This window comes from Peromyscus maniculatus, chromosome 22 (assembly GCF_049852395.1).
Source record: "Peromyscus maniculatus bairdii isolate BWxNUB_F1_BW_parent chromosome 22, HU_Pman_BW_mat_3.1, whole genome shotgun sequence".
NCBI lineage: Eukaryota > Metazoa > Chordata > Mammalia > Rodentia > Cricetidae > Peromyscus > Peromyscus maniculatus.
In genome coordinates this window covers 12,108,249-12,136,207 of record NC_134873.1, presented here as the reverse complement: position 1 = coordinate 12,136,207, position 27,959 = coordinate 12,108,249, and the positions used below count along the sequence as shown (strand labels likewise).

The following is a 27,959-nucleotide window of genomic DNA, read 5'->3' as shown; positions in this document are numbered from 1 at the left end:
TGCAAAAGCAAAGAGTGTTTTTTATTTCGAGTTAACCCGGGCCTCTCCATCTGTGTGATGCAGCAGCAGAGCAGGAGAGACCCCGAGTAGCAAGGGGGCTGGGTATTTATAGGCAGTAAAGCTAGCGGGGGTCTCGGGGTCTACAGACTACATAGGAACAGACTCAGGATTGGTTTATGTGAGTGTCAGTCATGTTAGTAACTTTTAATTGGCTAGGGTAAGTTGGGAGTTACAGTTATCCATTTTTGGGCAGGCCTGGACAAGTCCCAGGCTTTGTCCTTGAGCTGCCATGGGGGCTGGCTGGGCTAGCATGTACTGACTGTGGGGACTGGCTCAGTAGCCCAAGTTCAGTGCATCCTATTTCCCTGTCCCTGCTGGCACAGACATCAGTGATTGTCTTTTTGCTCATGGCCCTCCCAGAAACTGCTTGCTCAAGTCTCAGGAAACTGAAATTGAGGCCTGATCTCTGAGAGAAGACAGGGCAGCCTGTAATGGAGTCTGCTTGGTCCTTTCACACGGAAGTCCTTCTGTAGTGATGATGTAGGAACATTGAAGAATTTAACTCTGGAGCTCGCCATGCCTTCTATTTATTGCTTCTTTTGCAAATAAAGTTATTTTAGCACCTTATATTCAAAGATGGACAATATTATCTACATTTAAATTAAGGTATTCGTATGGGTGAGGTGATCTGCGTGTGCAGAGCAAGCATGCCTTCTAGGTTCTTGTGTATCTTTACAATGACTTGCACAGGAACACAAACAGGAGGTTTGGAATAGCCTGAACTGTATGCCCTATTGCTACTGTGGCTTGACAACTAGGTGAGGACAAAATGAGGGAGGGCGGGTAGAAGTGTTCAAGTGACAGCTTTTATGGGCCATTAACTTAGTAGCCATCTCCAAGATCTAAAACTGGGATTTTCTAAAGGTGATCTTTAGGATAAATGAAGCTTAGGTAGATTAAAGCTGCTAGTCTCTCAGCTGCCACTGTCTTTTATATATAAATCCCTACAACCTCCTGCAATTTCTAATTTTTCTGTCTCAATTTTCCTGTGAGTACTGTGGCTCCCACAAATTTATGCAGGTGCAGAAGGATGATAATCAATCATCTTGAATAACTATTTCCTTACTGATCACTGAAATATTTAGATATTCATCAACCAGCCAAAAAATAAAAGCATCAGCAAAAACTGAAAAAGAAAACTTCAATTCTGTACTTGAAGAATACTGAGAAGTACAAACCATAGAATATCCATAAATGAAGTTGATGGTGAGACTGTGTCAAGGTTAAAAGTACTTGCCGCTCCTCCAAAGTACTGCAGTTTGCACCCTAGTACTGTGCTCACTCAGCTCCCAACTGCTTCTAACTCCAGCTCCAGGGGATCCTGCACCCTCTTCTGACCTCAGGCACTTACATGCATGGGCACACATACACAAAAACACAACAGACATACAGAAACTATACAACTTTGGGGAACAAAGTCTACACAAATGACATCCAGAAAATGGCTACTCCCATGAATCTAATTACCAAGAAGGCTTTTCCACCATACCTATATAATATAAATAAAACTACTGCTCAGTGTGACACCTCTTATGAACGTTAAAACAACTAGAGTGGGAGAAGGCTTTTCCACAATGCTTACATGCATAAGTTGTCTCTCAGTGTGAATCCTTTCATGAGTGATATACCAACTGAAATTGGCAAAGGTTTCTTCACAATGTTTACATGTTTAAGGCTTCTCTCCAGTGTGAATTCTTTCATGAATGTTACGATAACTGGCTTGGCTGAAGGCTTTTCCACAGTGCTTACATGCATAAGGCTTCTCTCCAGTGTGAATTCTTTCATGAATGGTACGAGAACTGACTTGGGTGAAGGCTTTTCCACAGTGCTTACATGTGTAAGGCTTCTGTGCGGTGTGAATTCTTTCATGGATGTTACAAGCATTGGAATTGGTAAATGCTTTACCACAATGCTTACATGCATAAGGTTTCTCTCCAGTGTGAATTCTTTCATGAATGTTACAATAACTGGCTTGGGTGAAGGCTTTTCCGCAATGCTTACATATGAAAGGCTTCTCTCCAGTGTGAGTTCTTTCATGAGTGATAAGAGAACCCAAAATGGCAAAGGTTTTGTCACAGTGCTTACATGCATAAGGTTTCTCTCCAGTGTGACCCCTTTCATGAATGTTACGATAACTGGAATGGCTGAAGGCTTTTCCACAATGCTTACATGCATAAGGCTTCTCTCCAGTGTGATTTCTTTCATGAGTGCTACATGAATTCAAAATGGCAAAGGTTTTGCCACAGTGCTTACAAGCATAAGGTTTCTCTCCACTGTGAATTCTTTCATGAATTCTACAGGAAGTTAGACTGGTGAATGTTTTTCCACAATGCTTACATGCATAAGGCTTCTCTCCAGTGTGAATTCTTTCATGAGTGCTACATGAACTCAAAATGGCAAAGGTTTTGCCACAGTGCTTACATGCATAAGGTTTCTCTCCACTGTGACTCTTTTCATGAATGTTACGATAACTGGATCGGGTAAAGGCTTTTCCACAATGCTTACATGTATACAGCTTTTCTTCTCTGTGAGTTACTTTATGTTTCTCAAAACATGAAGCATATTTAAATGTTTTCCCACACTGCTTACAAATGTACCTTTTCTCTCCAATATGACCTTTTTCAGGGTTGATAGCATTACTGGAATCAATAAAGGCTTCTTCACTGTGCTTATGAACAAATGATTTCACTTCCGTGTGGATTCCATCATCTTTTGGGCTATCTGTATATCTCCTTAATAAGTTTTGATTGAATTTATCTCCATGTTGTATTCTTTTGTGAGGATTATCAGAAGGAAGACTCCTAAAGGCTTCCTTACATTGCTGATTCTTGTAAGGTTTCTCTCTAGGAAAAGTTTCTAGTAACTGAAGAGATTCAGAATTACTGATATTTTTCCAATGTTTCTGATGTATAAAAGCTTCCTTATATTGAGGTTGTTTCCCTCTAGATTGGACTCTGAGATACACACGTGAGAATGAATGATCTATGATATTTCTTACATGCCATAGGCTTTCATATCCTCTTATTATATGAGGCATGAATTCATTAATCATATTCTTTGGAATTGGTTGACAGGTGTCATCACACTGAGTATCACATTCATATCCACAGTCTTTCTCAACCACCCGAGTTCTGCAAAAAATGAAAAGAGCATTACTGTAAACAAGTGAAATAATGGAGGCTGGGTCATGTGGTCCACTACAACTTTACTATTAGAGAGGCAAAAGCAGAAAGGCTCCAATGGTGAGGACAATATTACAACATGTAAAACCACTGTCACGTGTAAAGAAGCAGAGTGTTGACTATGCTTCATTAAGAACTATGAAGGTGGAAGGATGGCGGTGGTCTTTAAACCCAGCACTGGGAGACAGAGGCAGGCAGACCTCTGTGAGTTCAAGGCCAGCCTAGTCTACAGAGCTAGTACCCGGACAGCTAGGGCTACAGAGAGAAACCCTGTCTCAAAATAAATAAACAAGCAAGCAAACAAACAAACAAACAAAAATTATGAAGGAGCTTTATCATAGTCTTGGAGATTCTTGCTCTTCCAGCAAACCAGAGTTTGAGGGCCACATTCATGTGTAAGGCACACAAGTTCCTATTACTCTTGATCTGAAGGATCTGCTGCCCTCCCCTGATCTTTTTGGCACAAGTGGTGTACAAAGCAAACATATGCGTACACATAAATAATTGATGAACATAAAAGGCATGATCATTCAGGGACAGGTTTTGGCATTAAGAGACAATCATAACAATCACATTGTTGCATTTTGACATTCTAAATACTCAGCCTCTGTTGGTTAATTTGTTTTCAACTAGACCAACCTAGCATCATCTGATAATAAGGAACCTCAATTGAAAAAAAGTGGCTTGAAAACAGGGCTGTAAACTAGTTTGTGGGAGCATTCTCCCATTCCTGATCCACGATATGGGGCTTAGCCCATGGTGGGAGGTGTGCATTTTATAAAAAAGGTACCTTAGTAATCCACGAGAAACAAGCTAGTAAGTAGCCTTCCTCCATGGTCTCCCTGGGTTCCTGCCTTTTTTGAGTGCCTCCCTTGCCTTCCCCTTGCTGGACTATAACATGGAAGTGTAAGCCAAAATAAACTCCATTGCCCCCAAAGATGGCTTTGGTCATGGTGTTTATCAGGAGCAGAGAGCACTGTCAAACAGAAGCTAGTTACCAGGTTCATGGGGTAGTGTTGTATCGGGTGTTCAGTTCACACAAGTTGTGGAAGAATCAGGATCACTCTTTTCAGCCACAGGGTGGTCAGCCTCTTTTGGACTGACTAATTGTAGCCTTGCAAAGAACTTTTTTTTATTGTTAGACAATTTACACCTTTAGCAAGTCAGTTTCCACATACCAAAACTTCTTATCTGAAGTTCCCCAAAGAGACAAATGCCACAGCAATTCCCAGTCACAGGACATTTCAGTTTTCTGAGTCCTTCCACAGTGAAGTTTTGCAAAAGGCTTTGAACTTTTAGGAAGCTCTCAGATAAAATTTACATACTTTAAACAGAAGGTAATGGACACAAAGTGTAGCAGTCACAAAAGGCAGATAGATCAAAGCCAGGTGCTAACACTCTGGAATCAAACCAGCCGCAGAGCTCTGCAGGAACTCTCATTACAGGGTACTACTGTGACAAAGCTGGCCAAGGTTGTCATGAGGACTATGAAAATGTCTGGAACCTTAGGCTAGAGGACCTTAGTCATTAAGGCTCAGTGGATGTCATAGGACCTCAGAGGACAGGAATGCTGAGAACAATGTAAATGATGGAAGTCTGACTTCTATAGATTTAGGGATGAAGGAAGATATCTCAAAGGTTCTACTGGGATAGTGATATTAAGAACCTGTGATTTCTAATGTTATATCATGCTGTATATTGTGAGATTAAGATGATTTAGGGAGAAACAAACCATGAAAGGTTCTGGATTAATAGTGTGGGGTTTGTGTGTACTGTAGACAAGAAGTCAAGTGTTTTGGTTAGTTTCCATCAACTTGACCCAAGCTAGTTCACACATCTGAGAAGAGGGAATGCCAACAGGGAAAATGGCTTTACCAGACTGACATTTAGGCGGATCTATTGAGACATTTTTCAATTAATGATTAATGTAGAACAGCCCAGCAGCCCACTGTGGGTGGTATCCCCCAAGAGAGATGGGCCAGGGTTGAAGAAGGCAGGAGCTGAGGAAGGGATGAGAAACACTCCAGTAAACAGCATTTCTCCATCACCTCTGCTCAGTTCCTGTCACCAGATTCCTGCCATGCTTGAGTCCCTGCCCTGGCTTCCCTTCATGTTGGGACTATGACAAGGAAGAGTTGTTATCTGTCCCAGCAAAAGAAAGGAAACAAAACACAGCACTTATGTTCAAAGCTGCAGAGAATACATAGAATGGGAAGGTTTTGTGTAATAAACCACAGGGACAGATCTTTCAGAAATTACTGGTCTCTCACATGATAGTGATAATCATGAATCACACAGATGAGATACACAAATACTGAATGATACAATTCCGTGTTCCATTACAGGAATTTGTCCTTAGATTCAATTTGCACCAAGGTATATTTGGGTCATTTTGTAGTTTCTCAGTTGTCTTCTCACTCCCAAACTGTGGGGCCCACAAAGTCTTCCTAGTGAGATCTGAGCTTGCTTTACCCAGCAGGGCCGCATTAAGGAATGGCTTGACCACGTGCGTGGTTACCTGGTGTTTGGAAAGGTCTGCACTTGGCTGTGCTAGGAGGAGGTCTTTTGCCCTGCCCCTTTGCATCCCTATAAAAAGCCCTTTAGAAGAGACAGAAGGGCCAGTAGATATTGATCCAGGCCCTCCCAAAGCTGTCCTGTGTTTCTTTCTATCTGTCTCTTCTCCACACATCTATCTAAAAGTTTCTTACCCCCCTCTTCTCAGGAGTACCCTGGGGAAAAGTGGGAGCTGGCCTCCCACAGATGGCACCAGGACATGGAGCACAGGTTCAAGGACCCCCACAGAACAGGAATTTAACTAGGGACTTGGTGAAAGGAGAGTCGGGGCATCACAGGAGCAGGGGGGCATGCCCGGTAATGAATTAACAGTAAAGGCTATGGTATTCTATTTTCAGGAGTCTATACATGAAACAAAGCAGTGGAAAGAAAAGCCGAAGTGAGAAGTTAGGCTGCATCGAGTATCTTTCTCTGTCTAGGTTTATTTCTCTCTCTGTTTTAATTTCTATCTATTAAAATTAAGCAAAAATATAGGGTTAGATATAGGAATATTAGGCAAGAAAAAACTAGGGTAAGGTCGAAAAGCAACAAGACAAAGGAGCTGTGTTCTTGGGACTCTGAACACAGACTCCTGGGGAAGAACCAGAGTCATGAAAAAATGCTATGAGGAAAACAGGCAGAAAAATATTCCTGTGGAAGCTTTTGGCCCGTGGACAGCTTAGATCTGAGTCCTGAGCTGCAGGGGAAAAATTGTTTCCTGAGGCAGATAAGGGCCACACAAAACCCTTCGCTCCAGTGACACTGGATAAAAATGCTTGCTGATACAATGGTACCATCAAAGTCATTTCCTTCTTGGCCATGAAGCTGAATTTAAGGAACAGAAGTCTTGAGATGAGACGAGGGAGGAACTGAAGGGCTTGAAAAAAATCTCATAATTTCTCTTACTCGAGAAATTGGAAGCTTTTTAGGTCTCATCTTCTTTCTGTAAGGGCAAAATTAGACTTACCTGGAGGGAGTCTATCCGTATGGGAAAGACTAGAAAAAAAAAAAAAAAATCCCCGGGAACATTGCACACCCTCACTCTTAGCACTGTGTCTCCTCTTCTACCAGCACTCGGGAAGCAGCCAGCAGAGGCCAGAGAGCAAGCACCTCCGAATTTAAGTGCGTTGCAGGGGCACCACGGTCCTTGCAGTCACCAGGCAGCGTCTCCAAGGGCGAACCGCGGCAGAGGCGGTGCAGGACCAGGGAAAAGCTGCTGGCATGGAGAAAGCAGTGGAGGTTTTGAAATCCTCCCTGCAACGAAGAGGGCAAAGGCTATGCCCCTAGCAATACCTGCAACGGCAGCACGGGAAATGCTGAGGCAGAACCTGGCTGTGCAAACGATGCAGAAATGGGGACTAAGCCCCTACCCCAGAACAAAAGTGGCTAGCAGAGAGCCTGAGCAGCAACGGCAGCGTCAAGAACTGCATCTCGGGGCAGGACACAAGCGGGGACAGGTAGGAGCTCTAGCCTGGGGGGAAAAAATCTCTCTAAAAAAGGTCTTGTTTCGGCCTGGTGGTGGTGGCACATGCCTTTAATCCCAGAACTCGGGAGGCAGAGTTCGAGGCCATCCTGGTCCACAAAGTGAGTTCCAAGACAGGCTCCAAAGCTACACAGAGAAACCCTGTCTCAAAAAACAAACAAACCAACAAGAGCTCTTTTTTCAAGTAATCTCCTTGTTTTTTCACTGCCCGCTGAGTTGGGGGGGCGGTGGGGGCGGGGAGCCCTCAGGGGCTGATTTTGCTTCTGGCACCAAGCGTCAGTCCTACGGATGGATGCGACCTGCTCTGGGAACAGAGCCGGTGAAAAGTCTGATTAGGGAGGTACATCTGTCAAACAGTAATGCAGGTGGACTAATTCGAGCTTAGGGAAGACAAAACCTCCCATACCAAAAATTAAATATAAATTCCTTCCTATTACATATAAATTACCCCAGATTTCTGCAGAGATCTTTGTAGTCCTCTTCAATATTTTCTTCCAGTCCTTTCTCTAGAAGTAAAACCAAATAATTCATTATGACATATTCAGGATTAAAGCACTCAATTCCCCACGTGTTCCATTCAAGAATTCAAATCACACCACTACACACATAAGCAGGACACAGCTGTTCTCTGACTTAAGCAACAGGAGCATGCTGTATTTTTTCACCTATGCAGATCAGGTTCAAGAAGGTTTCCATCATCACATCTTTGTAGAGCTTCTGTTGACGGGAATCCAACAAAGCCCACTCTCCTGAGGTGAAGTTCACAGCCACATCCTCAAAGGTCACGGACTCCTAAAACAGTGCACATGTTACGATGGTTACTTTTCACTGACAGGCTGACAATATACAGAATCATCTAGGACAGAAGAAGCTTGTAAAGACACTTCCAAGTGATTATGCAGATAAAGGTTAACCCAAAAACATCTCTGTGATGCCATCCTGATTACTTGGTGTAATATAATAACATCCATTGTCTCAGTTACTTTTCTACTGCTGTGAGAGGTATCAGGATCGAGCAACAATTATAAAAAAAAGAATTTAATTGGGGCTTGCTTATACGTTTAGAGGGTTAGTCAATGATTCCAGCATGGAGCTGGAACAGAAGCTGAATGTATTACTCCTGGAAAAGGCAGGTGGCAAAGAGACAAGGTGCCTGGAATGGGATTTTAAAACCTCAAAGATCACCCCACCCCCCACCCTGTGACACACCTCCTACTTCAAGGCCACACCTAATACTTCCCAATGAGTTCCACTACATGTGGACTAAGGTTTCAAACACATATCCAACACTGCACGCACGCTCTGCCCACAGAACACAGTCTAACAGAACATGGTCTAACTGCCATGAAGAGCAGACCCAGCCCTGCCACACACAGGCGGCCAAGCTCTGCTCTACAGAGTAAAAAGTCCAAGGTCTGGCCTTGAAAACCCACCAATTCCCACCCTGAAAATCTCCACTCTGGAAAATCTGCACCTAAGAAATCCTATTTAAACCCTGCCTTTTGCTCAGTTCTCTGCTGTTTCTCACCCAAGCAGAGGCAGCCACCCTACTGGGTCTTGCAATAAATCTGTTCTGTGGTTTGTTGTGAGGGGTGACTTTGTGGTATTCATTGGCTCCTGACTTACCTAGCCAGGTAACCCAAGCACACAAAGTCAAATGCTGTCTCTTTCTCCTGTGTATAGATTCGATCTTTAGCCTCTTAGCTATCTGTTTCATAGCTTGACTGAGTGTCCACAGAGAGCATGAAGAAGGATGGTTCTATGAGATCTGTGGGGAGGTGGGATTGGTACAGGCACAGTAGCAGGCATGTGATGTGCAAGTAGAGTGGCGATACACTAGGATTAAAAAGAAAAAAACAAGCACGGGAAAGGGAAGAGAGGGGGAGTTTTGAGAATCAAGGTTCAGCAAGGTTCAGGATCAGCCTTAGTTATAAAGTGATTGCCAGGCAGGTACACAAGTGTCCCTGTCTAAAAAAAAAAAAGAATGCATGAGGCAGAGGAGGGTGATCTCTGAGGGCATGGTTAGCCTGGGAAACACTGGGAATTCCAAGGTTACACAGGGAAACCTTGTCACCAAAACTAAAAAAAAAAAAAAAAAAAAAAACGAAGAAATGATAATATATTATATATTAAATATAAAATTGCATATTTAAAGTAGAAATCAAAGAAACTATGCACACAAGTGTAATAAATACATAATAAATGTAGGGTGCTCTCAAGTCAATTACAAAGCACTGTCCCACAAGCACAGCAAGGTCTGTGTTGGGACAAGTTCACGGCTAAGACTCACACAAGAGTTTGGGGGGGGGGGCGCGTTGCAAAGAAGCAGCTTCACCAGGACAGAAGAGTGGGGGACACAGGGCTCAAGTCTGCCTGCAGAGTGCACACTTCAAGTGAACTTGGGCATAGGCACTGTTGTGTCAGACTCCAGCTCCACTGGACGGCACAGCACCAGGGAAAATCCAGCCGTTGTCACCACATACCTCCAAAGCAGCCAGTGTCCCAAACCCCATGTTAGGTCTCAGACTCTGGACAAACGGCTGAGGTGTCCATTAACACATTAAAGAGGAAGCTGGCTGCCAGCCCACCTGCTACAGACTCCACCTGACCCGCACACCCCACCCCATTCTAAACTCCCCAACCCAGTGATGGGGCTGCGTTTCTCTTCCCCCAGCTTCTCTGAGTCTATGAGGCCCAGACATTTCGCCTCTTGGCCACTTGGTCCCCTTTCTCCTCCTTCTCTTCTCTTTGTCTCCTGCTCTCCCTACCCTTCCTCTTCTACCATGGCCCAGGTCACTGCGGACCACTCCAGAGGCCCTGGCCGTACTGTTTCTCTCTCATATTTACAATGAACCTTCTCCTCCACCACACACGGGTGTAGTCATGTCCTCTTCTACCATGGCCCAGGTCACTGCGGACCACTCCAGAGGGCCTGGCCATGCTGTCTTCTCTCATATTTACAATGAACCTTCTCCTCCACCACACACGGGTGTAGTCATGTCCTCTCTTATTTTTCATTCACCTGCCACCCGGGATTCCAGGAGCCCAAGGCATACTCACCATTTTGTGTATCTGATGTGTCTAGATGTCCCCCCGAAGACTCCTGCAGTCAGCAGAACACAGTCACCCAAACAGGTGCTCAGGGGAATATTCTTTGCTAAGCAAAACAAAATAAAACAGCATTCAGGGTAGGAGCAGGCTCCAGGTAGATTCAAGCACAGGAACCACACAGGGCTTGATAGAAACCTGAAACATTAGGAATGAGTTAAAAGCCCATGACATTCTCCCACTTCATGTTTCAATGTGTCCATTTTCTGCCAATATACTTAAAACACAACAACAAGGAATACAATTACTCAATGGATGGATAAAATAGACATACATGGCAGGAATACTCCACTTAGGGCTCACAGTTATGAAAAGCAATCCCTGAATTTCAGAAAAGGTTTTCTTTGCATAAGGCCATGAGGAAACCCTCCATCCACTAGAGTAAACATTCCCAAATCTCAGGATCTCACAGTCTGCTAACAAAGAGCCCACAATGGTCACTCTCTAGTGATGACGCAGAGACACTAAATGATTAACCCTGAGACTTCACCATGCCTGCTTCTGCTTTCATGATATTCCCAACAGTAACTGCAAATTAATATTAATTGATTTAACCTCATGTGTATGGATTTTTTTTGCATGTACATCAATGCACCTCATATGTGCTCGGTGCCATAGGAAGCCAGGAGGCATTGCATTCCCTGAAAGTGGAGTCCTGGACTGTTGTGGGTCACCATGTGCATGCTGGGAATCAAATTCCGTACTCTGGAAGAGAAGTATGTGCTCTTAACTGCTGACCCATCTCTCCATCCTTATTCACATTAAGATTTTAACAAAAATAAACAGTAAAATCACCAATACTTTCTTCAAGTCTATCAAATTAGGTCTCGAAACATGACCATCATAGATGCTCCTCATATGAGAGACCGTTTTTGACTAATCTTAGTCATGATGTGACAGAATGTCTTCCCAGATAAGCAACCTCCATCCTGGAGAATTCCATATCACAGCTGGGCTTGTTGACCATTTACAATCCCACATGGAGGGACTGAGGAAGGCACAAGACTCTCACCTGAGGATCCAGCCGTGAGATCTGGAAAGGGGATAAGGTACATGGGGGCAGGGGAGAATGGAGGGGACAAGGGCTGGGGTGGGGCACTCTTTCCGCAGCTACTGGGAAACTCACCCCTGCTGAGTGATGAGCCTCTGCAAAATGTGACTTGCTGCCATTTTCTGGGAACCTGGGAATGGACTGGGCCAGAGTCCATCCACCTGGGCACCATTTAAAGCTTGCTTCAAATTTGGCTCAGAATTTGTAGTAGTGTCTTATTTTTGACCTGGTAGAATTAGCAATACATGGAAACAGCCACGCTCAGAGCGACAAAGTGACATGTGTAGAATTGTGAAAAACAGACATCTCCTGTGGAAATCAATACTTTACAAAATTAAGATCTCTCAGAAGAAAGCCAAGCCTGACACCATCCACTACCTGAAGGGTAAAGAAAGTTAGTATTTTTTCCAAAGACTGCAATCCTGGAAATTTCTGGTTACAAAATTCACATTCCCAATTCCTTCTGTTTTAAACAGCTAAAGCAAAACAAGCAACAGCAACAAAAATACAATGCCAACGCCATGAAGCTCTTTGTCAGCCTTGGTGGCCTTCTGCACATTCACCAAAGTTACAAATACTTTCTAGAACTCCAATTTTGGCCTTGAAAAAGATCACTGTAAACAAATAAATTGTGAAGCAAATTTGAATTTCTGTCTTCAGAATGGTACCTTTGACCAACTGCATGCAGGAGAAAAAAACATTGTTGTCCATTATCCCTTAATAAAAAGAAAGAAAAGGGCGTTGGGGATTTACCTCAGTGGTAGAGCACTTGCCTAGAATGTGCAAGTCCCTGGGTTCAGTCCTCAGCTCTGGGAAAAAAAAAAAAAAAAAGCGGGCTGTGGTGGCACACGCCTTTAATCCCAGCACAGGGGAGCAGAGCCAGGCGGATCTCTGTGAGTTTGAGGCTAGCCTGGTCTCCAAAGCGAGTTCCAGGAAAGGCGCAAAGCTACACAGAGAAACCCTGTCTCCAAAAAAAGAAAAAGAAAGAAAGAAAAGAAAAGAAAAAGAAAATTGGAGGAGGTGTTAAGGGCAGACACTGCTGCTGTGTGGGAACTTCTCTAACACCAGGAGGCACAGGGCTCAATTCAGAGGCCGACCAGATGGGGGAGGGGAAGCGGAAGACAGGAAGGAAATCAAAGGTGATGAGAGGGAACAATCTGAATCAGCACAAACACAAGCACAAGCCGAGAAGGGAAACTGCACAGACCACCCACATCCTCACCCAGCACAGTGTGGACGCAGCATCACCAACCCGCCAGTGCTGCAAAGATCTGGGTAGGTGCGGGTTCATGGCAAGGACTCACCCAAGAGGGCTGGGATCTCGGTGAACCAGGTTCACCAGGACAGAAGACTGGGGGACTGGGGATAAAGGCGCCTGCTGGGCGCACACTTCAGGTGCACCTGGGAGTGCACTGGCTGTTCCAGGCTCCACCTGCCACTGGGCCCTATAGTCCCAGGGGAACCTTCCGGTGGGCGCTGCTTATCTCCAAAGCAACTAATGTCCCAGTGCCGCCACCCAGGCATCCAGGAATCCAAGACACACTCGCCATTCCATGCTTCTCAAGTGTCTAGGTGTCCTCACAAAGTAGCCTGCTGCCCTCAGAACACACACCCATCCAAGCCTGGACTTGACATTGCTCTCCTCTACCACAAAGCCTAAAGAGGCAGCATGCCCAGGAGCCTATGACTATCCACGATCCTCACCGGACAGTTTATAAGTAATAAGGTCTAGGAGTGATGAACTGTTCACACTCTGCCTCCTCTGCCTTAATTAATAAAGCACTTTAGGGAAGTTCTGGTGCAAACCCCTACTACCAGCACACTTGAGGGAAGTGGTCTTCTGAGAATCCAAAGCCATTCAGTACTCCCCACCTGCCATTTCCAAAATGATACTACCTTCAGTTTGCTCTGCACATTCTAATCACAAGGCCAATTCAGCAAAGGAAGCAGGCTGGCTAATTGCCGAGCAACACGTCTCCATCCACCCACACATATCAAATCTCCACTTCTCATGCCCAGACCTGCTGCAAACCACCTTCTGTGGGCTTCCCCTTCCTCTTCTCCAGCGGACCACACAGATATACCCCTTCAAAGTTCTTTCGGCCCGCTCGTTACTTTATCCCAGGCCCCACACAAACAGCATTCATTCCCTGCAGCCTATTTTGCCCAGCAAAGCAGGTAGGCTAAGTGCAGATCTTCACCTCTGCCTCCATTCCTGCAAGTCCATCCCCAATTCTCATGCCCAGCTCGGCAGCAGAATTTCTGCTTTGTCCTGTCCTCACTATCCCCACAATTTCTGAAGAAACTGAGCAGATCCTAGTGGAGCACACTGCTTTGCTCCCTCCTGTGGATGCCCTCAGCCACCTCCCTTCATCCATAATGAAGTTCATCTCCATTCTTAAGTTTCAACTCTCAATACTTCGTGTAATGATAAAGCTACGGGAAAGGGTAACTTTGTTGGGCAGGCCCAGGTGAGTCCTTAAGAAATCACACCTCAAAACAGAACTAAAGCAGGAGGGATGGGGCAGAGCAGAGTGCTATGTCAGAATTGGGACAGGATAGAGACAGACAGACAGACAGACAGACCAGGAGGCAGAGAGAAGGAACAAGATGGAGAGAATGCTCTGGAGTGGCCAGGGACTTTAAGGGGGCATGTTTCACTATGCAACTCTACACAACCTATAGCAACATGAGAGTGGAAATGTGCCACCCCTGTCAGTGAGGGTGACTGCTCAAGCTGCTGCCACTGCTGCCACCTCAGCTGCCACAGCCACCACAGGTTGGCAGGGGTGCCAAATTACAACACTTAGAAACACTTTCTACCTGGAACCCACAGTGGCTACACTTAACAAGATCCCAAAGCATGTTATACCATGGAAAACATAAAAACCACTCTGCTAAGAACCAGAGAAGGTAAGAGAAACTAAGGACAACACACCCACACAACAAATATAATACCAGATATCAACACCTAATTTACAATCTTCCCAAACCGTGACGCCTGGACTCCAAAGTAAAAACACAACCAATAACAGTCAGGACAGGATATCCCCACTACCGCAGAGCCTGCCCCCCACAGCAGGCCCTGAGTCGGGCAACATAGCTGAAGCACAAGTAAAAACACTTAACATTGATAAAACATGCACAGTCCTGATGAACATGATAAAGTCCCTAAAGGAGAAATGAACGAAGGCCTTAAAGAAATCTATAAAACCAAACAATCAGTGGAAGAAAATGATTAAAACATTCAAGACATGAAAGTCGAAATAGATTCAATAAAAAAAATGGAACAAAATAAAACCTGGAAATCAAAAATTTAGGCACTGAAACCTTACCTAGAGGCAAGCCTCATCAAGAGAATATAAGATCTGAAAGAGAGAATCTTGGCCATTGAAGACATGATAGAAGAAATGGATGCCTAGGTCAAAGGAATGTTGACTCTAAAACACTCCTGGCACAAAACGTCATTGAAATCTGGGACAGTATGAAAAGACCAATCTAAGAATAATGAGAATGAATGGAGGAGGAAAAGAATCCCAGGTCAAAAGCACAGAAATATTTTCAAGACACTCAGAGAAGAAATAGATGCCTTGAAAATAGATGCCCATCAAGGTATAAGATGCATACAAAACACCAAATAAACTGGACCACAAAAGAAAATCTCCTTAGCACATAATAGTCAAAAATGCTAAAAGTACAGAACAAAGTAAGATTTTTTTTTTTTTTTTTTTTTTGGTTTTTGAAACAGGGTTTCTCTGTGTAGTTTTGCGCCTTTTCTGGAACTCACTTGGTAGCCCAGGCTGGCCTCGAACTCACAGAGATCCGCCTGGCTCTGCCTCCCGAGTGCTGGGATTAAAGGCGTGCGCCACCACCACCCGGCTCAAAGTAAGAATTTTAACAACTCCAAAGGAAAATGACCAAATAACATATAAGAGCAAAACCATTAGAGTAACACCTGACTTCTCAATGGACACTCTAACAGCAAAAGGAATTGGACAGATATTCTACAGACTCCAAGAGACCAAAAATACCATCCCAGACTAGTATACCCAGCAAAATTTTGAATCATGTTAGATAGAGAAAATAAGACATTCCATGATAAAATCAAATTTAAGCAATATCAGTCTAAAACTCCTGCCCTACAATGGTGCTCAAATTAGAACTGTAACCTGAACAAGTTAACTACACCCAAGAAAAAACAAGGAATAAATAATCCCAAAGCAACAAATCAAGGGAGGGGAATGCGCGCACGCATGCCAAAACAACAACAAAAACAAATAAAAAATAATCAACAAACACTGCTAGCTGGTAACACCCAATATCAATAGTCTTAATTCTCCAATAAAAACACAGACTAGGGCTGGAGAGATGGCTCAGTGGTTAAGGGCACTCACTGTTCTTTCAAAGGTCCTGGGTTCAATTCCCAGCAACCACATGGTGGCTCTAAACCACCTGTAAAGAGATCTGGTGCCTTCTTCTGGCCTGCAGGCATACATGCAGGCAGAACAAATAAATAAATCTTAAAAACAACAACACACACACACAAAAAGACTAATAGAATGGATGTGAAAACAGGGTCTATTTATCTGCTGTTTCCAGGAAACACACCTTAACATCAATATATATCACTTCTGGGTAAACTTGTGGAACAACTTATTCCAAACAAATAGACCCAATGTCTGACAAAATAGACATCAAACTAAAACTAATCTAAAGAGACAAGGAAGGACACTACATACCCAAAGAATAAATTCACCAAGATGACATTTCAATTCTTAATATTTACACGCCAAAACAGAAGGGCATCCAAGTTTGTAAAAGAAAAACTACTACAGCTTATATGACATGTTGACCCTCACACAATAATAGTGGGAGACTTCACTACTCCACTCTCATCAATATACAGCTCATCCGGATAAAGCTAAGCAAAGAGATGCTGGGGCTAACTAATGGTATAAAATACATAAACTTAACAAATATTTACAGAACATTTCCCCCAAATACAAAAGAATATACCTTCTACTCAATACCTCATGGAACTTTCTTCAAAATGACCACATACTTGGGCACAAAGCAAGTCTGCAAAGATACAAGGAAATTGAAATAACACCCTGCATTCTATACAAGCATCATAAATTGAAACTGAATGTCAACAACAACAAAAACGACAAAAAGCTTAACCTCACAGAATGTGAACAACTAACTACATAATAAATAATTATATAAATGAAATGATATGATTTACATTAATAAAACAATAGGTCAAGACAGAAATCCAGAAACAAAAGATTTTGTAGAACTGTATGAATGTGTCCCAAACTTATGGGACACAATGAAGGCAATTCTAACACAAATGCCTACATAAAAAAATTGGAGAAATCTCAAAAGAGTAACTTGGCAGCACACCTGAAACACACACACAAAAAAAACTCACACCCCAAGTGAGTAGACGACAATACATAATCAAACTCAGGGCTGAAATCAATAAAATACAACCCAAAAACAAACACAAAGAATCAGTGAAAAAAAGAGTTCATTCTTTGAGGGGGAAAAATGAGACTGACAGACCTTTGTCCAAATTAACTAAAAAGCAGAGAAAAGAACCAAATTAACACAATTAGAAATGAAAAGGGATGCAAGAAAACCCTTTGACAAAATTCAACAACTATTCATGATAAAAATCCAGGAGAGACTGGGGATTCAAGAGACAGGCTCAGCAAAAACAGGCAGTTTATAGCAAACTCAAGGCCAAGAAAAACTTGAATGGAAAGAAATACCAATCAGTTCCACAAAAATCAGGAAGAAGAAAAGGTTGTCCACTCTCTCTAGACATGTAGTCCATTTTTTAATTCAGTTGTTTGAGTTCCTATTACTTAGTAGTTTTATTTTTAATTTTTTATATATTCCAGACACAAATCTTTTGACATTTCCTTTGCTGTCAGAGCTTTTCAGTTTCATGAAATCCCATTCATCTTACTGTAAGTCTTCCTTCCTTCACTACTGAAGTCCTTTTTAGAAAATCCTTCCCCATGCTTTCAATTTCAAGCACACCAACAGATCTAGCAGTTTCTGAGTATAACGCTGCATAGTGAGGACACTCAACAATTTGCTGCATAGTGAGGACACTCAACAATTTGGAGGTGACTTTTGTGCAAGGTGAGAGGTAAGATTCTAGTCTCACTAGCCTGCACTTTGAAATACATAAAAATTCTCTCTCTCCCCGGTCAAAATGGCTTTCAAGAGGAATACAAAGGATTACAAACAGTGGCATGGATGTGCGTCACAGGGAACCTTTGTCCACTGTTCGTGGGAATGTAAAGTAGTGTAGCCTTTCTGGAAATTAGCCTGTGGCCTGCTCCAAAAACTAGAAATGGGCCTGAAGAGATGGCTAACAGTTTATTGCACAGGCTAGTCTTCCAGAGGACCCAGGTTCTATTCCCAGCACTTAATGGTATCTCACAACTACCTACGACTGCAGTTCTAGGATATCCAACACCCACTTCTGGCCTCCAGAAATTCTACACACAAGCAACACACCGACATATATTGTTTTTAACTAAATCTCAACCTTACGATTTTACCAATAAAGACTCAGGACCCAGATACTGGGGTGAAAACCTGATAGCTCAGAGAAACAGAGAAAGCATGCAGACGCTTCCTCCTCATCACCATCCAGCAAAGGAGGAGCTATTCTCCTATGCTGTCTCACACAAAATTTCTCCAACCAGCTGTCCCTCTCTTTTCCTTCCTATGCATCTCTCTATCCATCTGCCTGATTCCTCCTAACTATCTATAGTTTATTTCTTTCTGTCAACTCATTATTTGCTCTCCCTCTTGACCTATGGTTGGATTTAATTTTTTCCTTTTTACAATAAGCAGGAAGCTCTTGATTAAAGGTGTGTACTACGGCTGAGCCACATTACAACTAGAAACAGGGTTTTCCAATAAATAACACGATCTCAGGGTTTACATTGTGATCAAATACCTTGCAACAGACATACATGAAGATAAAACAACACAATAAAAACAAATTTAAAAAAACCCTCAGAATAGATTTACCATATGACATAGGTATAAAACTGATAGGCATATATGCAGAGAACTCTATCACACTATAGAGATACTTGCATATCCATGTTCATTGCAGCTCGATTGACAATACCTATGAAATAGAATCAACCTAGTCACCTATCAACACATGGATGGATAATGAAAATCTAGTATATATGTACAATGTTATATTAATTACTTTGCTGTAAAAATATGAAATCATGATATTTTCAGGAAAAGGGTGGCACTAAAAAAAAAAAAAAAAAAAAAAAAAATTCTACTGAGTGGGATCACCCTTGGCCAAAAAGAGAAACACTAAATGGCCTTATCTCATATGAGGTTCCTAGTTTCAAATCTTCTGTTTATGTGTACATGAAAAAGATAAGGAGCTAGACACACACTATGGATTGGGAGGAGGTCTGAGGGGGTGAATACAGGTAAAATGAAAGTAGAGAGGGGAATACTAGAGACAGAGGTTTCAAATAGGAAATGGAGAGACAGAGATGGGCAAGGGAGAGGCCAGAAGAAGTCTTAGACAAGATGAAGTGTGCACGAAGAAGTTACCTGGGAACTTATGACATTGCACGACAAGATAAACACATATGCATATCGTCAGTGGGGACAGTAGTCCACGTGTGACCAGGGATGAGGGCAGAGTGTAGAGGAAAGGAGGATAGGAAGTGGGTTAAAGGAAGCTAAACATATATTTTAAAAGCCTTATGAAACACCTGTAGCTTGTAAGCTATTTAAAAATACTTTTCTGGGGGGAGTAATAGAGCATCACTATGAAGCCCTGGATGTCCTGGAACTTTCCTCAGAGACCAGGTCTTGTACTCTGTATATAGACCAGTCTAGCCACAAACTCACAAAGCTCTGAACAAGCAGATATTCAGAGCAGATATTGAGACCATTATTGAAGGGATGCAAAATATTAGGTGTTGCTGATCATAATGGCTCCTTATGGTTGAAATCCCAGCACTTGTACAACTGATGAGTAAAGAAATGAGGAACTGTTAGTGAAGAAGAGTTAGTGAAGAAGCTGCTCCCAGAAGCCCTGAGTGACTAAATAAAATGTCAGTGTCAGGCACAGACACTTGGTCAGAAAGGGTCCCAAGGCACACAGAACAATATAAGCTATTGCTACTGCTGTTGGTTGCCCACAGAAATTAGATAACACACTACTGCTAAAGACATCAGACACTTTGCTTACAAAACACAGGAAAGTCAATCATAAACTGACTTGTCCCAGGTGCACATCTTTCTTAGTGCTGAAAGGTATGATGAAATCAGGTGGGGAAGAAAAGGCATCAGTGGTCTATCCTGTGCTGGATCTTGGATGCTACAATACTGACGTGCCTACTGGAAAGACTAATTATGGAACTAATCAACTTCTGTCATGGGATTGCAGGCTTGCTCCGCAAGAGAGAAATCATGCCTGGTACTTTCGCAGGGTCAAAACTCATGGCAAGGGAAGTCATAGGTCCTCAGGGAGAACCTACGAATGTTCTGTTCCTAAGTGCTCCTGTTGACACACTGCCTTCTAAATATTTGTGTTTCTATCTATGGGTTTCTAGTGTCACCAACCTGGATCAGACACGCTTATTTTAGCAGTGGTAGTTTATACAGAGAAGATTACTATTTAAATTATGAAAATAAGCAACTGTGACTACTGAACCGTAGATGGGACATTTTTATCAAACCCATGACCCTCAAAGCTCAGGAAACATCGCAACAGGCGGCTGAGATGGAGTGTAAGAGCTGGAGGGCGGGGAGTCCTGCGGAAGGCCGTGCTCTGTGCATGGCATGGATTCACGACGGCTGTGGTTTCACTCATAAGACCTGCATGTGATCCTGGTAGTGAAAAATTCCAGCAATGGACTGAGGTGTGCTTTGAGGCCTCAGCCCTTACTGAGATCCTAGTTTTAGCTGATGCCTCTAAGGGAAGTAATCACTTTTCTTTAGGAATGTAGCCATTTGTAGGGTATCCTCACTGCTGTGTAGGACCCCATGCACACTGTAAATGAGGGCTTCATTAATCAGACCCAGTGGGGTAGAAGTAAATTATTTTAAAGAATAGGAACTGTGTTAATACTTGGGTTTATCTACCACTAGCTTAATCTATGTTATTCTGGAAACAGTTCCTCATTTCTTTACTCATCAGTCCTACAGGTGCTGGGATTTCAACCATGAGCCATTATGATCAGCAACACCTAAGATTTTGCATCCCTTCAATAATGGACTCATGACTGTTATACACCATCTCTAATATGGAGTTCCTTTTCCTGTAGAGGAAATAAAGTTAGGTCTCATATTCTAATGTCCAGTCACTGTCCTCTAACCAGTGTACACAAACACAAATACACACACACACACACACATGCATGCATGCAGAAGTAACTGATATTTAAATAGAAAATTATAATGACAGTTTGGATACTACTTTGGGTAACACTTTTGTTGTATAAACCAAGTTTTGCTTAATTTTCTTTCCTTAAGAGTTATTTTAATTACAGTAATTTTAATTCCAGGAGAGGAATGGAATGTCTGCTGAGACAGCCTGTCTCCCCTGGGCAAATAACTTCAGGAAGAAGAGACTACACAGCAGCACACAGCCCAGGAAGCTGCATCAACTTCCTCAGTCCCAAGCCCCTTCCAGCACTCTGAAAAGGGCCCCAGGCAGCTTGCGCCCACTGCACAGCAGGAAAAATCACTGTATTTTGTTGTCTGTGCTAATAACCAGTGTTGTCTGTTGAGGTCATATTCTCGACTGTTTCCAGTCTTTTGTCTCCTCATTCTGCACCCCAAAGTATAACACTATTGAAAATACTAGTGTTTTTAATCTGTAAAGAATTTCATCTGGAAAAAAAACAAACCTATTAAGTACTGAGTAAGTACTCCCCTCATGCAATTTCCTCTACTTAGGGAAGCAACCTAGAGTAAACCAAGCGAACAAGAACGCATTCTGAAGTCCATGGTCCCCTTCACAGGGATCACAAAGGACAGTGCTGACATGGCTTTCAAACCCCCCAACTTAACACCAGAAATGATCAGGGCAAGAATATACATACACCTGAAAGTTCTCTTCCTCTGTGACTGGGAATTTGACCCACTCTTCCAGGGAGAGCAACCCAGTCCTCTCATCACGATTTAAAAAAAGAAAAACCAAACACACACACAGAAACACCGCACAAATAATGAGGAGTTGGGAGATGGGGGATATAGCCTAATGACAAAGCCTTTGTTTTGGTTTTTTTTTTTTTTTGAGGGGGGCGGAGTTGAGACAGGGTTTCTCTGTGTAGCTTCGAAGCCTGTCCTGGAACTCATTCTGTAGACCAGGCTGGCCTCGAACTCACAGAGATCCACCCACCTCTGCCTCCGAGTGCTGGGATTAAAGGCGTGCTCCACCACCGCCCGGCTGACAAGGCCTTTGTTTAACTTCGGTCAGTACTGACTTGGGGTTCATTCCCAGTACTAAGTATAAAATCACAAAGATGATGACAGGAAAAATCTAAAGCAGCACAGACATACTTGTAAGGGACACCAGACAGGAATCCACCCAGGTCCCTTCACACCACAAACTAATCTCAGTGCCACCAACCTGGCAGCTCTGCAAGTTCTGAGGAGGCACAGATTCCAGGTGCCTTTTCACCACAGCAAGAGAGTGGCCTGAGCCACAGTCGTTTCCCTGGACAGCACAGGGCGGGAGGCCTTGTGCACAGCCACCTGCTTTGCGCACAATCCCAGAGCTTTGGGAAGGACGAAGCCAGGGCAGGACACCGGGGCACACTGCACACGTCACAGCAGTAGCTCCATGGCCTTAACACTGTCATGTTGTTCAGATCTTAGATGGTCTTTTAATTAAAAAAAAAGAAAGAAAAAGAAAAGAAAACCCAGAGCTGGATATCAGGGTAAAAGCTGAAAGATCAGAGAAGCAGAACAGCCAGCCACTAGTTCTTACATCTACAAAATCCTCAGCCTAAAGAGAGAGGGTTCCTGTTTCCTCACTCCTTATATACCTCTCTCTGCCCTGCCATATTACTTCCTGGGATTAAAGGCCTGTGTGCTTCCCCAGCAAAGGCATGAGATCTCAAGTGCTGGGACTGAAGGTGTGTGCCACCACAGCCTGGCTCTGTTTCTCTCTTATACTGGATCGATCTCTTGTAGCCCAGTGTGGCCTTGAACTCACAGAGATCCAGACGGATCTTTGACTCCCAAGTGATAGGATTAAAGATGTGTGCCACCACTGCCTGACTTCTATGTCTAATCTAGTGGCTGGCTCTGTCCTCTGATCCTCAGGCAAGTTTGTTAGGGTACACAATATGTCACCACACTGTCACAAATGCACAAACCACAATTCCAGAAGTACAGAGTATACTCACCATTTCCTGCTTCTGATGGATGGATCAAGGTGTCCTTCCTATGGACCTAAAATCAGCAGAACAGAATGTCATCCAGGACCAACAACACTTGCCTCAGCATGTACACACAATTCAAACTTGGTGGCACGAATATCCATGTACTCAGTGGATATTTGATGAAGGAAAGTAACAGCATCCCTGACTGAGGAAGAGACAGAAAGCCTGGATATTCCTGACTGGAGATCCTGAGGCCAAAACCAAGACATTTGGGGTAGAAGGAATCCCTAGGTCTGTCCAGACACAGACAAGAAGGGGGCCTGCTGTGCAAACACAAGAGTTTGGAATGATGGAAAGACACTGGAGGCTTTTTCACACCTTATGCTTCAACCCATCTATTTTCTAAAGTTTTTTAATTAAAATATTATTTAGCAGTTCTCTAATACTTGCCTAACCTTGACAGTGAATTATCTGAAATAAACTTGACTTCAATTTTTTAATTAAAAATATGACATTTTTAGTGGATCGATGAGCAATTATTTTGGTGAAACATATATTTGGAACATATTTTAAGTCTACTAATTACTTAAGGAAGTCTGAAATCGCAGGTCTAAGTTATTTTCTCAATCTTTACTTTTTAGGAATGGAAGAACCTAAATTGTCATCTCCAAGATGAGGGCATTGTTCATGATAATGAAATTGTACCCTTGTATAGAAGATGCTGTGTCCTGAGAGCAACAGGGACATTTTAGACTTCTTATAGACTTAGAGCTGAGATGATGATTAACCCAAAAACATACTGAGTAATATTTTATCTAACTTATAAAAAGAAGCTTTAATTACACTATGAACTAAAACGAATTTAGGCCAATCTGGATATTTATATTAATACCACTTAACGATAAGCCAAAAAGTACGGTGGAACCAATAAGAAAACAGAAGCACACGTAAACAATACATAGTTGCATAAGTAAAATGAAGATCATTTTAAAAACAAAGATACTATATCAGTTTTCTATTTTAAATTATGCTGTTGATTAGATCTTTGATCATATTTTACTAGCATTAGAAATCCTGAATCTAAAGGCTACCCTTTTGAAAATATGATTGTATCTAAGTAGAAATCCTTGGATGTAAAAGACACGAAGCCTAACCTGACGACTGGGAAGTCTTTGAGCAGGCTGAACAGATACTTTTCTCTTTTAGTTTAACTGGACAAGAACAGAACTTGGGAAAATCTGTCATTAAAGAGGAGAGCATGGACAGAAGGGCCATCAGTCTTACTCTTTAATGGTACAGGTTAAAATTTATCTTGGAAATATTAATTATTGTTAGTTTAATACTTAAGAGCATAGACAATTTTATTCAGTTGGAAGCACCTGATTTCTTATTGACTTCATCCTACATCTGTTACACAATAATAATTGTCTATATTAAACCTGAACATTGTAGTTTCATAGAAAATCAATGGACAAAGACACAAGGTATAAAGAGTGCTCTTACTGAGATTAACTCAATTTCACCAAAAATATTCTACAATTCATGATCAAATTCTAAAATTCCCAAAACACTTTAGATGATGTCAGTCTAAAAATTTGGGCAGAATGGGATTGGTCTTCAAGAAGGCCACCCCTTGTTAAGAAGGTATTGGCAACCGATGGCTTTGAGGGGAATGGAAAGTTATTTTTCCTCAAGAATGTGGCCACTAGTATGTTGCCCATGCCCTGTGGATGGCCACACATTTGGACAGCACTAACTGAACTCAGTGGGTTATAAGAAAGAAAGAAAAAGGAAAAAGAGGAAGAAAGAAGGGGGGCAGAAAAAAGAAAGAAAAACAAAACAACAAAACCAAAAGACAGGAAGTTAAGAACTGGGTGTGCTGGGGGTGTAAGGGCTATATACGATTAATACACATCACTCGAATGTAAGAAATTCCCTAGCAAAAATAAGTTTAAAAGTTTTGTTGGGTTTTTTATTAACAAAACAATGTCCATAGAGCTAGGACACAGGTAAGCAGTTGAAAATCTTGCCCTGCAAGCCTGAAGAGCCTAAACCCTATTGAGGATGTGTAGAAAAATGAATACTTACTCACCGTTGGTGAGTTTAAACTGCTGGGATTAATAAGCAAATCAATGTGTGTTTCCCTCAAAAGTAAAAAATATTATTTCATCAAGGTATAAATTTCTCTGAATATAATGAAAACACTTTATACACTACAATAGATACATGCACACACATGGTCATTGCTGCTCTAGTCCAATAGCTAGAAAAAGAATTAGCCTGGATCTCCATCAGCTGATGTCCACATGATGGAGATGCAGCACATAGACACAATGATTTCCACTCAGCAATGAAGAAATCTGAAATTAAATTTCCAGCAAATGGTGTAAGTGTAAATGTAATTACATTGAGTCAGGTAACCAAAGCCCACAAAGTCAGGCATAGTGTTGCAAGACTTTAATCCAGAATGCATGAGGCAGAGGACGGTGACCTCTGAGTTCAAGGTTAGCCTGGTCAACACAAGGAGATCAGGGGCTACAGAGTGAAACTCTGTTCCAAAAACAAACAAACAAAACAAATAAATAACATATTTAATACAAATTAAAAATTAAATGAAAATCAAAATAACTATACACAGAAGCATAATAAATATATTATAAATATAGTCCACACTCAAGTCAACATTCAAATAAAGAACATTTTCTCCACCAGGTAGAAAGCACACTCGTCTTTCTCTCAGATGAACATTCTGAAACTTCACAAATGGTCAGAAATTACACTACCTACATAAACCAACTATCCAGAGGCCAAAAGAAAGAGGTGGAATATTAATATTTTCCCAGAGACTGAAACACTGTAAATTACTTGCTACAGAAGTGATACTCCCAATCCCTTCTATTTAAAGCAGCCTACAGCCAAACAAGAAGCAGCAACAGAAATATAACGCCAATGCCATGAAGCTCTTTGCCAGCTTTTTGTTGTTGTTGTTGGGTTTTTGTTTTATTTTGTTTTGTTTGTTTGTTTGGCCTTTTCTGCAAAGTTGGGGAAACTTTTCAAAATTCCAATACTGGACTCAAAAAAGATCACTGCAAACAAAAAATGAAGCAAATTGAAATATCCTTCTTCAGACTAGTAATTCTGGCCAGCTGCAGTCAGGAGAGCAATTTAAAATTCTCACACATTATCGTTTTTTTAAGGAAATATGCAAACACCACACAGAATAAGGGTAGACATGCAGCTTTGTGAGAAATTTCTCTAACACCAGGAGGCATGGGAAACAATCTGAGGGAGACCAGATGGGACCGGAAAGAAATCCAAGACGGTAACAGAAAAAGCAAAATCAACGCAAACAGACGTACGAGAGGAGAAGAGAACTGCACAGACCACCCACGTTCCTAGATAGTACAGTCTGGGCTGAGCATCTCCAACCCGCCAGCGCTGTAAGGACTGTGTAGGCGCAGGTTCGCGGAAAGGACTCACCCAAGAGTGCTGGGGAATTGTGTGGAAGCAACTTCACTAGGACAGAACAGTGGGGGACTCGGGGCTCAAGGCTGCCTGTGAGGCGCACACTTCAAGCACAGGTGGGCACAGGCATTGCTGGGCTGGTCTCCACCTTCCATTGGGCTGCACAGCACCAGGGATACTGCAGCAGCCAATGTCCCAAACCCGCCACCCAAGATTCCAGGAGCCCAATGCTCACTCACCATTTCGTGCTTCTGATGTATTTAGTTGTGCTCCCAAAGATGCCTGCACTCGGCAGAACACGGAGTCGCCAAGCCATGTCCTTACAACAACACTTTCTGCTAAGTAAAACTTAAAAAAAAGAAAAGAAAAGAAAAGACAATAGAAGCACACTATGACTATCCGTGCTCCTGATTGGACAGTTCTTTCCTTTTAGTAATATCGTCCCTGATTGGCGAACTCTACTCACGCCTCACCTTCAGCCTAATGTATCTAAGCCTTTTAGGAAAGATCAGGCGAAAGCCTTACTGCCAGCACTCTTGAGGAAGGCAGACTTCTGTGAATTCAGAGGCATTAAGGAGTACATGGTGAGACACTCTACGTATCAAACCAAACAAATATGCCAGACCCGGTGGCAGGCTCCACACCCCCACCCCACCTTCAGACAGGGTTTCTCTGTGTAGCCCTGGCTGTCCTGGAATTAGCTTTGTAGACCAGCACCAGGGGAAACCACAGGAGCTGGCACCACATAGCTCCAAAGCAGCTAGTGTCCCAAACCGGCCACCCAGGATTCCAGGAGCCCAATGCTCACTCACCATTTCGTGCTTCTGAGGTGTCCAGTTGTCCTCCCAAAGATGCTTGCACTGCACAGAACACGAAGTCATCCAAGCCATGTCCTTACAAGAACACTTTCTGCTAAGTAAAACTTAAAAAAAAAAAAAATTGATAATGGAAGTACACTATGACTATCGAAGGTCTACCCTCGAACTCTCAAAGATACTCCTGCCTTTGCCTCCGGCTGCTGGTATTAAAGGCGTGCACCCCCACGCCCTGCTAGTGGCAGGCATTTTTAATCCCTGCAATGCAGAGGCAGCAGCAAGAAGATCACTAAATAGGAGGCTCACTTGGTACAGAGAACTAGTTCCAGAACATACTACCCAACAAAACCTGTCTAAAAAAACAAAACAAACAAATACATATACAAACAAATAAGCAAAACAACAAACATAAATAAAGAAAATACATTAACATTTAATCCTTGCACGCTGACATAAACCTATTCTATTTTGGGATTTCAGGAGTATTTACTCTAGTGAATGGAGGCTTTCTTATGACCTTGGACAAGAAAACCTTTTTGTAAAATCAAGGGTTCCTTTTCCTAACTCTGAATCTTTAGTGGCGTGCTCATGGCATGAATGTCTATTTTATATATCCATTAAGTAATTTTATTCACTTGTTGGTGTGCTTTAATTATATTGACAGAAAATGGATATACTGAAACACAGAGTGTGAGGCAGTCATGGGCGGTTGACTCATCCCTAATCTCTGAGGTTTCCTATGCTGCCTTATATGTGGTTTCCGTGCTTGAATCTACTGGAGCCCTGTTCTTACCCTGAAGTCCTGGTTTTTCCTTTGGAGCAAGAAATTAGAATGTA

At 42.5% G+C, this 27,959-nt stretch overlaps 1 protein-coding gene across 1 annotated transcript; it reads right to left on the bottom strand.

Annotated features, from left to right (window-relative positions):
• Nucleotides 1-26,698, bottom strand: LOC102918515 (uncharacterized). Its single transcript, XM_042267324.2, has 6 exons — nucleotides 26,547-26,698; nucleotides 22,867-22,912; nucleotides 10,339-10,435; nucleotides 7,944-8,070; nucleotides 7,727-7,784; nucleotides 1-3,191 (listed from the first exon to the last, which is right to left on the bottom strand). Exons 3-6 carry the CDS (start codon nucleotides 10,339-10,341, stop codon nucleotides 1,730-1,732), a joined length of 1,650 nt encoding a protein of 549 aa, XP_042123258.2. The 5' UTR covers nucleotides 10,342-10,435; nucleotides 22,867-22,912; nucleotides 26,547-26,698; the 3' UTR covers nucleotides 1-1,729.
• Between the last annotated feature and the right edge of the window lie 1,261 nt (nucleotides 26,699-27,959).

Bases quoted from the DNA above. Each gene is read 5' to 3' on its own strand.
- LOC102918515 (XM_042267324.2), bottom strand. The intron at 7,785-7,943 runs GTGAAAAAATAC...TTTTACTTCTAG, and splicing joins CTTGAACCTGATCTGCATAG to AGAAAGGACTGGAAGAAAAT. The intron at 3,192-7,726 runs GTAATTTATATG...CATTTTTTGCAG, and splicing joins GATCTCTGCAGAAATCTGGG to AACTCGGGTGGTTGAGAAAG.